The sequence below is a fragment of the Biomphalaria glabrata genome, chromosome 11 (genome assembly GCF_947242115.1).
Source record: "Biomphalaria glabrata chromosome 11, xgBioGlab47.1, whole genome shotgun sequence".
Lineage (NCBI taxonomy): Eukaryota > Metazoa > Mollusca > Gastropoda > Planorbidae > Biomphalaria > Biomphalaria glabrata.
In genome coordinates, this window is record NC_074721.1 from 37,944,910 (window position 1) to 37,959,920 (window position 15,011).

Below are 15,011 nucleotides of genomic sequence, written 5' to 3' on the forward strand. Positions count from 1 at the left end.
ATCTTTACAACGACTTTTATAGTTATCTTTACAATGACCTTTACAGTGATCTTTACAATGACTTTTACAGTGATCTTTACAATGACCTTTACAGTGATCTTTACAATGACTTTTACAGTGATCTTTACAATGACCTTTACAGTGATCTTTACAATGACTTTTACAGTGATCTTTACAATGACTTTTACAGTGATCTTTGCAGTGATCTTTACTGTGATCTTTCCAAATTTTCTCTCTTAATTTCTGTATTTTAACATTTTCATTTAGTTTAGGTCATCTTATATCGCACTCCCCCATGTCTTTGTATAGCTTTCCTTTCTTTTTTTTCCCCCTACATTAGTTTATTTTATTGCTTACAAATGTAAATTGGATCTTACAAATCGAAACGCAAAGTGCAGATTTATGTATTTTAAATTCATCCTACGATTCCTTAGGAAACAGATTTAATCTATAATAAAGATAATTTATATCAGCTTCATAAATTATTACAGCTCCCAAGTGTTTTTATTATACAGGAGATACAATGGCATGTTTTGACCTTGAGAATAAAGTTCAAATTAGACTGCGGAATAAAGACATTGAAATAGAGACAGCGATCAGTTCAAAGAAAATCGATACGACATCGAACTTATCAGAGTTCTTTTATTCCAATTGATTTTTGTTTTCGTTGTCCAAGAGATGGCATTGTTGTCTCCCTTTTATTTCTCTCCATTTTATTTGTTTTATTTAGCGTGACCTCAATTATAGACTTTTTTTTTTTTTCATTATTGATTGGTGAATATAGAGCAGCCATTTTTTAAGTAGGAAGTGGGCTGCTGGGAAGACGCACTGACCTACACGTGTTTTTATTTAAGATAATGGCACCTAAATAGAGTGGGATAAATTCCTTACAATATTTATATAGTTTCGTATAGTTGGTAAGTTGTTGGTTATTTAAACTGTATTGGAGTTTGCTTTGTAAATTTAATTCTCGTGACCGTAAAGAATTAATGTGGATTCAAAATAGTGTTATTCTTTTGGTCAAAGCAATAGTTATCTTCCTTGAGCTATTAAATTTCAAATAGTACGCTTATTTTGATGAGCAATCAACGAGATTTGGAATTAAAAATTTGTAGTGGTGATGAAATATTGTCTTTCTATAAATCTCTCTCTCTCTCTATATATATATATATATATATATATATATATATATATATATATATATATATATATATCAAACTGTTTTTATATATCACTCCAATCGGTTTACTTTTCTACTATACGGTCATTCTTCCCTCCTTTTCTCTGCCTCACACACACACACACACACACACTTCCTTTCTCTCTGTGACATACTCTTTTTATTTCCTCATTGTTCCTCATTCTTTCTCTATCTTTCACGGTCTCGTTCAACACACATACACTCTTTCTTTTTTGACCTCCCTCTCTTTCTCAATCTCTTTCCCTCAGTCTCTTGGTCTAGTTCCCTCACTCACTCACTCACTCACTCTCTCTCTCTTCTTTCTTCTATTTGTACATATTCTCTTTCATACACTCTCAACCATCTCTCTCTCTATGCCTCTCTCTCTATCCCCCCACTCTCTCTCTCTCCATCTTTCTCTCTATATATAGATATCTTCATCTTTCTTTCTCTCTCTCCATCTCTCTCTCTATATTTATATATCTTCTTTTCTCTCTCTCCATCTCTCTCTATATATATACCTTCATCTCCCTCTCTCTCCATCTCTCTCTATATATATATATCTTCATCTCTCTCTCTCTCCATCTATCTCTCATACACTCTCATACTCTCTCCCCATCTCTCTGCCTCTCTAACCCTCTCTTTTCTCTCTATCTCTCTCTCTTTATATATCTTCATCTCTCTCGCTCTCTCTCTCCATCTCTCTCTCTCCATCTCTCTCTCTCTCTCTTTATATATATATATATATATATATATATATATATATATATATATATATTCATCTCTCTCTCCATCTCTCTATATATATATCTATCTCTCATACACTCTCCCCATCTCTCTTCCTCTCTATCCCTCTCTTTTCTCTCCTCTCTCTCTCTTCCTTTTTCTCTCTCTTTCTCCCTCCCATTGTCTTTCTTTCTCGCTTCTCCATTTCTCTCTTTCCTGTTGTCCCTTTTCCAGGTGATGCATTAAGCACGCGCTACTGCACTTACCCACCTCCCAAGACTATTGAATTCTGGGCCAAACAAGAGCAAATGAAATCTTCATTGATTGAAATGTTTTATTTTGTATTCAATAAAACAGAGCAAATAAAAAAATAGGAGTAGAAAAAGCACGAGTTAATTAAAGATTTTTTAGGCGATAACTTTAAAGATGTTTTTTTTTACATTCTTTTTTCTTTTAAAGTGTGAACAAAAAAATCTGATTCTGCAGACATCTAGATTTTACAATAATAATATCGCAGAGATTGTAAAATCTATTAAGTGCAAATAGTTCAGAAAACTATAACACTAAATGTTTTGAAGTGTTCTAAAAATAGAACACTGTATTCTATTAAATTGACAAAAAGAAGAAATTTAGGAGCATGGATAAAACATATTTCTGTAGTCGCAAACTGGTTTTAATAGTACACATTAGGTGAAGCATTTATATGTATTTATGTCTGTCAGTCTGGTAAAAAAAATATTTTACAAGTTATTTCTCCCACACCCAAAGAATTAAGCTGATATTTGCATAGTCATTTATTTTACCTGACAGCACAAGAATCTATAAAAAATTTACCAATTAGTAAATTAACTATTTAAATTATTTTGTTTCGTATCACGAACTTGACTGAATTTTATACAACATAGAGAGAGAAGTTTGAAACTAAAATAAAATTGCTATTAAATCTTCTATTCTCATAAGCATTTCTCTAGCACAGAAAAGCTGTAGAAGCCATAGCAATTGAGTTCGAATTCAGGTCGTTCACCTTTTAAATACATTTAAAAAGCGATCACCCAGATACCCTCTACTTTCTGCACCTCCCCCCCCCCACACCACCACCACCCCTTTCCAACTGGTCCTGACAAGTGTTAGAATCATAGCGTATTGAAATGAAATTGCGCCAAAAAAAAAAAAAAACAATTGGTAAAATTATTTCTAATCGCACAGATTTATTGCTGTTAGTCTGGTTCTGTTGCAAATCTAATTACATGACTGTTCTAAACTAATCCATATAAAAACGTTTAATATAAGCTTGGTTTTTTTTTTTTAAAAGTATCATTATTTTGTTTTTCTTGTTTTTCTTGGCGTAGCTATTTCTGAGCCAATCCAAAGTACTACAAGCTACGTACGACAACAAAGACACGTGACATCCATGATGCTCAAGTTTTAACGTCTTGGAAAGAGGGAAGGAGGGTGGGCAGCATGTACACCCTTTAGCAGGGGCGGCAGCGCCACAAAAATCTTTCAATCTAGTTAAACTTTGAACTTCGGCGCAGTGGCGTAGCTAGGTGGGGGGAGGAGGGGGGAGAATTTGAAAAATTCCCCCCTGGCCCCACTAGAGGGAGGACCCCAAATGAGTTGTTTTTTTTACATTAAATATTAAATATTATGTAAAATACAGGGCCCCCCAAACAGGTCGAGCCCCCCCCCCGGGCCCCCAAATGTTGGAAAATTCCTAGCCACACCCCTGCTTCGGCGGATTCGTTGTGTACTGTGTGCAGAAGGTTCAATGAGGTCTGATAGTGAGGCCAGATTGCGCCCGCTGGTCGTAGTTTGGGCATCACTGAACTAGACTCGTGTCTCAATGCGTCCAGTCAACAATTGACAACAGCGGCGTCAATTAAGGTCAACGTGTTTCACAACTACGACCTTGTACAAGATTCGATCTGTGCTTCTATTGAAAACCTTTGACTGACAAAGAGAAGCGGTAGCAGTAGTAATCAATAATTCATAGCCATTGTTGACAATATCAGTCATCGATGATGTCTTTTATTTCAGGTGTTTACAGATGTATACCTAGTATCTACTAGTGACGGGACACTGTATACATTTTAGATTCTTGGTATCTTTGTTAGAATCTGTGCACTTAATACCTATATATTATTACATGTATATTCAAAGGCGTAGCTAGGAATTCCTTTGGGGGCCCGGGGGGAGGACCCTGAATTTTGCGTAATTTTTAATATTTAATGTAAATCGAGCTAAGCCACTGAATATATTAGCGGCCCCTGACGCCCCCTCCCTCCATCCGAATAGGGAAAAGCCGCTATTAGTTTTGTTTCTAATGCTCTGATTTGAAAAAAAACGAGAAACGCTAGGAAAAGAGACGTTGAGGGTGGAGGGAGTGAAAGTTACCGTGATCGCTTTCTAAATGCATTTTATATTTTTTTAAAAGTTGAACGACTTGAGTTCTAACCCGATAGATCAAGCCTCCTCAAGCCTCCCCAAGCCTCCTCAAGCCTCCCCAAGCCTCCTCAAGCCTCCCCAAGCCAATACACTAACTGTTGTGCCAGTGAAGGTTCACAGTTATCTATTGTTAGTTAAGCGATGACCTAATTCTCTGCACATATGTATAAAGGGGGACTATCTAATCTTATACCACGACATCTGTCAAGTACATTTACTTTCCCTGATTCGATTCCAAGCAAAATAATTAATTAACAATAAACAAATTGTTTGTTTTTTTTTAAATTGATTCTTGTTTTGTCAGGTACAGGAAATAATTGTGCGAACTTTCATCTTGTACAATTTTTTTTACAAGACAGACAGATAGACAGACATAGTGAGTTGAGATACGCTTTGTAAAAATGTTCAGTTGGATTTTGACCATAAGAAAGTGAAATCTGAAAAAGGAAAGGGGGCTAAGTATGTAGGGTTTCGTCCCCTTGAATAAATGAACACGTTATTTCTCCCACACCTGTTCTCGGATCAAGTTGAAACAATTTTTTATTGTACCCAACACAACACAAATCAATTTTAGAATTAACCAATTAGTCAATTATTTATTGGAACTAATTATTTTGTTTCATTTCGAATAAGGGAAATAACGTCTACATTGTTAGATATATAGTTGTAAGTGCGGAGTTCTTACCCTTAGACAAACTTTATTTTTTAAAAATGATTTCTTATATATTTTGCTTGTTTTAAGCTTTGTACTTTGCTAAATTCAATGTTTGTCAGGGTTTCAGCTATAGCAGATAATACTTTTGTCAGCGTCCGACCATGCATAAAAATGACTGGTGAATAGAGTCAATAGTTTAGACGTCCCCTGCCGCAAACAAATATGGCGGGTCGAACCATCGGCTAGAATGGGCGATGTTTATCGCAGAGCCTAGCTTTTTTTTTTTACTGTGTACCACAAAATGGAGCGCGATCGAAAGGAGACGTCACACATCATTGTTTCATATCATGTTTCATATGTTCGTTATGTGATTGTCCGTGCGCTATAAAATGGAACCTGTGTTAAAAGCAGGGTGTGCTCTCTGGCGAAAGGGGAGAAAAATGCAGAAGAGTAAACATGTCGGTAATATACTTCTTATTTCCCCTTGTTGTACCCCATAACTCAATCTTATGTTTTGGTGGATTATTATTTATTTTTTTATTACTTTGAGTGATAAATTATGATGAAAATAAACCAAAACAAAATGTAAGTGAATAAATGTTAGTTAATACATTGTTTTTTAACATGATTTTACGATATCATACTACAATAACTGGTACAATGAGAGAGTAACATGCGTATCGCTTACTAGTTAATGTGAAGCTATCTGGTAATAGTCCATATCGCAACCAGAACTATAACCATTAGGTGGGGACCTTGCAAAGATATCATAAGTTATTTGTTTATAGTGCAACAAACTGGTTATAGTTAAAACCAAATGGTTATAGTGAAGCTGGCTAACCGTTTATAGTGGAACGCGTGTAGGACGTAATCATTTTTTTTTGTAACGTCTGTATCTGATAAGATAAGAATATAGTGAAGATAAATGAACCGTCTTACATGCTGTAAGGATAGGCAATAGGAGGCCATAGTACTGGTCGAAGAAACGATTGGTTGTTTGTTTTTTCCTTCTCCCAATTTTCTGTCTTCTTAACCCTTAAAGTGCTGAGCAGTTTTAGAATTAGTGCATACAAAATGAAATTACAAGTATGATGTTTAGAGGCTAAACTACCACACACGTTTTAAGGGTTAACAGAGATACAATGAGTGCAACATAATCCCAATTATAACTCCCGGCTTCAGCCATTATTTGAACCCAAAAATCCTCATTTCGTTTGCTTTCCGGAGAGGTCACCCTATATAGTCCTTATAGCATTGTTTATGTATTTTGCAGATCTCACTACATGGAGGAACATAAATAAATAGCAAGATTTTAGCGCTTTTCTTTTCTCTTTTTGAACTTGAGTGCTTAAAAACTTAAACTGGGTCATGAAAAGCGAAAAGAGTTATCAAAGGGCAGATTACTGTGATTAAATGAGAGTGTGAAGCTCTTCAGTGTTTTTAGAGGACAAAAAGGGCATATATTCGATCACGGAGTTCAGTAGGCCTACCTCTTTATTGACACAAATTTATAACGATATGCAAGAAACTTGCACTGACAAATCTAAATCTATAAATCTATAATGTTTATCAATAGTAAACAAAGAAATCTCGAGAAAAGATTTATTAGAGGAGATTATTCAATGAACCGAGAATTCAATATAGTACAGGGAATATAGATTGTATCTTCAATTGTTTATAATATAATGCATATATTAACAGATCAAGCTATACATTCAATAAGTTGTCACTCAAACGATGAATCTACAATCTTATTAACTAGCACAGTGGTCATTCCTTGACATCTAATGTTTATTCATTGTATATTAAAATTATATCTAGATTAAATTATATTATAATCAATTCATTATGTAATTAATTAATACTAAGACTAATAACAAGACTGCTATATTGATCCTTCTTGGAAATTGGTTTTGATTACAAGAATTGTATCTTTTTGAATTAAAACCAACAACAGTAACAGGGTTAGGTAACGTTTCAAAAAATAAGAACAGACAAAACACACAAAGAAGTAACTTAAGACTACACACAGACGTCTTGAGCCTTTTCACGCTCCCTGGTTAAGAAGTAGCGCTGATACAGTTTGACGGAACGAACAAGTGTTTGGACCGTCCGGTTCTAGTGAAAAAAATTAGTTTAGCGTCGCATTTAAAGGGTTTAAAAACTAATAATACATATATATGTGGGGGCTTTTTTTTTCGCTGATCGAAAATCTTTACTGTATATTTTCAGAATAACTGACATTGTAACTCAACGAATAGCTTACAAGAAGAGACAAGTAGAAATGTAAAGACTAGAATGAAATCTCAAAGACGTTGAACTCCAAGTCACTTCAGCTGCTTGGGAAAGTGTGGGAAGAAACTACAAAGACCAGAATAGTCAATCTACAGAAGGGTTTGAAGTCCAAGCTAAGATGTCTGATGCAAGTTTAAAGACCTCGGCACAAGAGAAGAAACCAAAGCACAGACCTTCAACAACACCCACTGGTAACTATATACACTACAACACCTTCTAGTAACTATATACACTACAAAATCTGTTGGTTAATATATTCATTACAACACCTGCTGGTAACTATATACACAACAAACTCTGCTGCTAAAATATATACACTACAACACCTACTATAACTATATACAATTAAACACTGCAACACCCACTGGTAACTATATACACTGCAACACCCACTGGTAGCTATATACACTACAACACCCACTGGTGACTAAATACACTACAACACCCACTGGTAACTATATACACTACAACACCCACTGGTAACTATATATACTGCAACACCTTCTAGTAACTATATACACTACAAAATCTGTTGGTTAATATATTCATTACAACACCTGCTGGTAACTATATACACTACATATACACTACAACATCTACTGGTAACTTTTTACGCAATCTTCACGTTATAAATGATTTAAAACGTAGATTATATCTTTTAATTGTTTATAACATTAATGCCCAAAATACGGCCCCTCAGGCCACATCCGGCCCTTGACGTGGTTTCATCCAGCCCTCCGAAACGTCGGCATAAAGTGTAGAAAATCCTCCTCTACAAGAAAAGTTTGTGGGTCGTCACTCTTTCTCAGATGGATTGACACTATGACCTTTAACATCTCTACGTGTATGAAATGGGAGAGCCGAGGAAACTACGAGTTCACTCTGAATGTAAAATCTAGCAGGACAAGTGAACGAATCTTTACTTTTTTGTGGAACATATTAAGCCAAAATAGTTGTCTTATAAAGAAAGAGTGGGCTGTTTAAAAAAGCAACAACATATATACGGCATTTATCAAACATGGCGGCATTTTTGGTTTGAGCCGCGAATAAATGATTGTTAAACTATGCCTAGAGATTGGAGGATCGATGGGAATATTTATCAATAAGAGACTAGAAAATTTGTCGCTGGTTACAATGTTTTCCCACATTTTAAGTTGAGAAATGAATACATTTTCTGACGCGTAAAGATATCCCATTCATTAATTTAAGTACTAGATCCACATAGTTCTAATGAAATTGTTTCAGGTCCATTTCATTTCATTTTTGTACATTTTCGGTGATGTGGCCTGTGACACGAGTGCCGGAAAAATATTTTGGCCCGCAAGTCAAATTAGGATAGGCATCACTGGTTTACAACAATGTATATATTGGCAGATGGGGATATAGATTTGATAATTTCTTATTCAAACATCTAATGTTTAGTCATTGTAAAATTGTATCTAGATGAATGTATAATATATTCGAATTATTCTCTAATTAGTTTAGGCCAGTGGTTCTCAAACTTTTTTGTCTCGTAGACCCCTTGCCATGTTTTCTGGTTATTGGTAGACCCCCTGCTTAATTTTCAAATTTTTGCAAATTCAACTTTTTAAAAAAAACTAATTTCTATCTGTACAAAAAGTAAAGTTCCCCTCAGACCTTGTGGTCTATAGAGCAGATGATGTAAAGGTCATCTGTTTCTGTGGCCTACGATTATCGAGGGTGTCATGTGGCCAGCACAACGACCAACAGCCTTTATTTTCCCCAACTAATGTCAGATACCCATTAGAGCTGGGTGGCCTCAGAGGCGCCCAAAAGATCCCGAAATTAAAAATCCAAGTCTTCAACAGGATTCAAACTCGGGACGCCCGGTTCAGAAACCAAGCACTTTACCGCTCAGCAAAAACGCCTCCTAATTTCTATCTGTAGAGAGTTGAAAAGTGAAAAAGTAATTTAAAGCTACATATTAGAGATTTTAGAGATCTCTCTTTTTTATTGATAAAATTCAAAACCAATTAAAATAGCAATATGTAGGCCTATTGCTGGAATCTCCAAACACAATGGCCTTAAGTATCACTGTAAGAGTTTTCGCAAAGAGCAGTTTCTCGTGTATTTGTTGACGTTTCACGAGTTGCTCAACTATTGTGTCCGCGCGAAGATGTTATCACTATCGGGAGAAAGAGCGAAGGCTGTCGCCTAAACCAGTAAGCTTCGAGCATGAAGGGCTCATTAGTCATTAGTCTTGGCTGGCTACCCACCTAGCAGAAGTAAAACTGAATTCAAAACTCTCCTATCTTGCAACTCAAACATGGGAAAGGTTTTGTGGGTTAACCTGAGGAAAAATAAGGAGCCGGCGACCATAATGCAGTTTGCAGCACACACCACTACATCCTGTCAGAACCTGTGACGCTGCTGAGCCCAAACGTATATATGTAGTTTGCAAAGAATTACATATGAAGCTTTTAATTTTATAACTCATGCCACCGAAGCAACCTTGAACTGTATTGTTGCTTAAAGAAATTCTTTTAATAATATCAGATGTGGGTTTATGTAAAACAGGTTTTAAAACTACAACGGCTGATAAAATCAATGTTTTACCTATGGTGTTTTCCGCATTTTGCCATAAATAAGTAAATTTCCCCTTTCAGACATTGTGATGATGTTATGGTCATGTTTCTTTGGCCAACGGTTAACGAGCAGGGTGTCATGTGGGCAGAACAACGACCAACCGCCTTTACTTTTACTAACATAATTCAGGTACCCATTAGAGATGGGTGGACTTAGGTGAGCCCTGAAAATCCTGAAATTCAAAATTCACATAGATTAGAACCCAGGACCCCAATTACGGAAGCCAAGCGCTTAACCACTACCACCAAACCCTTATTTTGCTATAAGAGAACAGATATTGTAAGACTCATAAACCACCATCTTCTCTACATGATGTTGAATAGAGATTTTGTGGGTCTATTCTGAACTTTATCTTTGAATGTTCAAAAGTTTTTCAAATCTATATCTTTTTATCTGGGTGATATTGTCGCAGATGATCCTCAAGCGTAATTAGTTTCATATCGTCATAAAAAAGGCAATCCGGTGACCGGAAAGAATGAACAATTTTATATAATCAACACTAGACTACATTTCTTTTTGTTAAACATTATTTATATGAAGACAAAATTAAGTTATTTTAATAAGTATTGAAATTAAATACAACAATTTTTCGTTTGAATAGCAGGATAAATATTTAAATGATTAACTAAGTTACAAATTATATATAGTGTGAAGAATTACATTAATGGGATGTAAAAATTAAAGTCACGACCTGCTTATATGAAATCTATTATCATAGACCCCCTTGGACATCTCATGGACCCCCAATTTGTTTTCTCACTTTCGTAGACCCCTTGAAAGTCTTCGTAGACCCCTGGGGGTCTATATAGACCACTTTGGGAATCACTGGTTTAGGCTAAGACTGATCCTTCAGAAATTAAATTAGCTATGCTCTAGCCTAAACCTCGTGGGTTGTATAGTGGCAGAGTGGTAAAGCGCTTAATTTACGAACCGAGGCTGTCTTGGGGGTTAGAATATCAGTGAAGACTGTGAATTTTGAATATTGGAATTTCCTGTCTTAGCCCACACAACTCTAGAAGGTGCCTGATATTATTTGGTGAGTGTAACGGCGGCTGGTCGTTGTGCTGGCCTTTTGACACCTCGTTAACCTTCGGCCATAGAAGCAGATGACCTTTACCCTTACCCTATAGATCTGAAAAGGGGGGGAGGGGGTTACTTTACTATTTGGCCCATACGTCATCTAGGACGACAGAGGGGGATCAGTGGGCGGAGCTCGAGGTTGAAACAATCGTTACGACATTCCGAGGCGCATACAACCGAGACCATTCGTTATTTGAAGGCATCAACGTCACGACCTGTGGTCAGTTAATGAGGTTGCAGCTCAATGTTGAGGATTGATACTACATGGTCAAGCCGACACCTTTGAAAAATTGTTTAATAAATTACAGACCGCGTCTGTAAATCAAATGGATGAGGTGGGTTGCATTTTAGAGTATTAATAATAATAATAATAATCTTTATTGTCCGTAAGGAAAATTTGTCTTACAGTTTGTGCATTACACCAAACAAAACATTTTAACTATAAAAAAACAAACCATTCACACCAGACTCACTCATAATTTACATGTGAGAAAGTTTATATCAGATTGTTCCTATTTAATGATTTTATTGCCAATGGAACAAAAGAGTGTTTGTGTCTGTTTGTCTTTGCTATCGGTGTCTTGTAGCTCTTTTGTGATGGCAAAATCACAAAATCCTGACCCATAGGGTGATTTTTTATTTCTAGAATCTTTTTAGTTTTTTTTATGAATGTTTGTCTCAAACAGCTGCCCAAATGGGTTTTTTTTTTTTTTTTGCCAATGATTTTACCAGCAGCGCTTTGGATTCTATGAAGTATATTTTTATTTCTAATGATCAGATTGCCATACAAGGCAGTGATACTAAAACTTGAAACATAGCCACGGCCTTTTCGCTAACATTAAACGAGGACAGTTTTCTCAGTAAGCGTAAACTTTGATGCCCTTGTTTGTTGATATTGTAGTAACTCCAGTGGCGGACTGAAAGGGTTAATGTATGTGCGGCCTACTGACACACGACTCAGGCCAATCACACAGGTCAGGGCTGTTGAACAAGGCACAGTACTGCTAATACACGCAAGTATGACCTGTGCTGTGGTCATGTGACCGAAAGCCTTTACGGTCGAGAGACAATGTGTAAGAAAGACAGTCGAGTCCAGGACAGCAAGAGAAGGACTGTGCTGTACCTTGTGAGTCCTCGAAAATGTAGCTGTACGAGCTAGAGAGACTTGTAGTGATTAGTTAGGCAGTTCTGTAGTGTAGCAAAGCATTTGAAGTTAGTGCAGCCAATTATGTTTATTGGCTGTTGTTGATGTAAGTGTAAATAAGCCGTCACATTGTTTATTCAAGCTCTTGTTGTCAAGTTGATGTTTTAGATGTGTTATGTTGTTGGGCAGTATTTGCAGAAGGCCTAATTGAGAAGATCGTAACAATATAATCAGTATTTGCAATAAAAAATTAGTTAATTGTGTATTCTTCTGTTGAATCAAAGGTCCCAAGTTCCAATCGATATGGCAAAAGATATAATTTAAGTTGTACTTTCAATATGAATAAGAAAATGAGATTTATACGAGTTTGTACAGAGTAGAAGGTAATATGCAAATACATAGCTCAGAATGTCATAAGAAATTAGTTCACAATAAAATGAAAGAATTGCGACTTTACAATTTTAATATAAACTCTTCGATTCTATAAGACTAAGACTTCTTATTGATCCTTATGGAAATTTGTTGTGATTACAAGGACTCCCTTTCTCATATAAAGACAACACAACAGAGACATACACATAAATAGAACAGACATAATTTCATGATATTGTTGATATTTTAAATGATCATTAACTAAATATTATGTATTTATAGTTTATATATTCTAGGCCTAATTTAAACGATGATATCTATAATGTGTATATATCATAACGGCCAGCGTTTATCGGCTAATGGTAAACTAAACTTTTTTTTTTTTTTCATAAAGAAGGGTAGATAATCTTGAAACATTGTAACATTGTATTAACGCAGTTACCTACCCTATGTCGTTGTTTTGAATAAAATAATTCTAATTCTTCTTCTTAATGTGACGTACATATTAGCTCCCCTGATTTATGCAACCTAATTTTAATTGAACATTTTGTTTTTATTATAAGAAAGACTGTGTAGCAGACTACGAGGTCGTACTTTCTACCTAGATATAGGCAACACCCACTTTTCATTAACTATCTGGAATTAGAAAGGGCTCCGAAAAATAGCATGGCTCAGAAGACAAGAAAAGGCGTGGCTTCTGGGGCGCCTCCCCAAACCCTCAGGGGCTCGCTGAAGGGACAATCACCTCTCCAGCAACAACTCTTGAAAGATCATCCTCCACAGTACTGTTTACTTGAAAATGATCAAGGAGACACTTTCTCCGATTAAAAAAAAATAAATCTAGTTTTAATGAACATTCATTAATTACACAAATTACACAAACATTTGCAAAGAAAAACTTGAATTTATGTTTTGTGTCTGACAGTTTCTTTTCCCCTTTATTACATTTTTTGAAGCCCTTCCGGACCTCAGAGTAGGAGTTTAAATCGCCACCACTCCAGGCCCCTGATGGCTAATAGGGGCGCAAAAAAATGTTTATCGGAGGGTACGCGAAAAGAAAAAGTTGGATATAAAATTGTTTTAGCGGTAAAGTTTCTAAGGAGAAAAAACAGGAGGGGAAGGAGGGAATTCGAAGGGTTTAAACGCCAAGCAGTCGCGTTGAATAAATATTCTTAACCACCCTTTTGCTAGTTTTGATTCACTGTTTAAGTTTTCATGACATTCCTTGTGGCTGTCTTTTATAAGGGCTTTTCTTTTGGCCTCGAAATTAAGCCTTAATATTATAATCTTTAAATATTTAAACATTTTCTGGCATGGTGTTGAAAAATTCAATCATTTTAAAAAGTCGGATTTGCTTTTGGTCGCAAAAGCAACGAAATATTTATTTAATCCTTAATTCGTGCTGGACTTTTTATTGTTAACTTTTGATTGCAAAAATTATAATTTCCCTTTGCAGACATGGATAGGTTTCTTATTTCACTCTATTTCTATACCGACCATACGACCATACGTTTTTGTCAAAGTCGAAGGTATTATTTGAAATTAAATTATGTATGCTCGATCGATACACAGATCAATTCGTTGCCAACGTGGTTGAATGCTAAGTAAATTTTAAGTCCTAACCTAATGAAACTTTAAATACGTGATTGCCTATTGATTGTTCTCTCTCTCTCTCTCTCTCTCTCTCTCTCTCTCTTTCTCTCTCATTCTCTCTCTCCCTCTCACTGCACCCCTAAGCTGTCAAAAGATAAGTTATTGCCTTAATAATTAAAATTTTGTTCAAATTATCAATACATTTATAATATATATATTATAGATATATCTAGATGTGGGCTCTATTTAGTCTTATTTAGACTGTCAAGTGTAGGCCCCTATAATGAGGGTATGTCAAAAGTGCGCGCTATAGTTTGTTATTTTTAAACTTATAACTAAAACGAAGTTCGTATCAAAATTATTTTTAAAAAAACAACATTTGAATCAGTATTCTATTCAATGAGTTAATTAATAAATGGAAAATATATTTTATAATGATCCATTGACACTTTTACCATTGTGACCTTAGATGCAAATTTTTTGTACCAATGCTCGAATCTATGAATGAAGCTTGAGTTATTAATGAAGAAGTACATGACCTTTTAAAAAAAAGTGACCTCCCCTGAAGTTTTTCAATGAAAAGTGGTGTAATTTTTTGAAAAATCTGCTTGCATATGTAATTTTAAAAAATAGATGGTTCACTTTCGGAAAAGAAAACAAGTAGCCGTTGTATCAGAACTTTGAATGATCTAAAATTTTCATTTTTCATTTTCTTCTCTAGTTTCTGAGATCTAAACGGGACGGACGGACGGACAGACGGACAGACAGGCCACACAAAACTAATAGTGTCTTTTCTCCTTTCGGGGGCCGCTAAAAATCACCAATTAATTAATTAATTAATTAGAGGTAATTAATTAATTTCGTTTGGCATAGAAAAGGGAAATAAATTTTACACTACTGTGAGACATGTAAAT

The 15,011-nt window shown here is 35.5% G+C and overlaps 1 protein-coding gene across 2 annotated transcripts in view; it reads left to right on the top strand.

The window, feature by feature from the left end:
- LOC106053276 (trichohyalin-like) overlaps nucleotides 1–15,011 on the top strand; it is a 100,398-nt gene that overhangs the window by 50,451 nt on the left and 34,936 nt on the right. For both annotated transcript variants that reach the window (XM_056003560.1, XM_056003561.1), the window contains exon 2: nucleotides 7,239–7,492. In XM_056003560.1, the coding sequence (XP_055859535.1) occupies nucleotides 7,420–7,492 (73 nt within the window). In that variant the 5' untranslated portion in view covers nucleotides 7,239–7,419. The remainder of the gene's footprint in view (nucleotides 1–7,238; nucleotides 7,493–15,011) is intronic.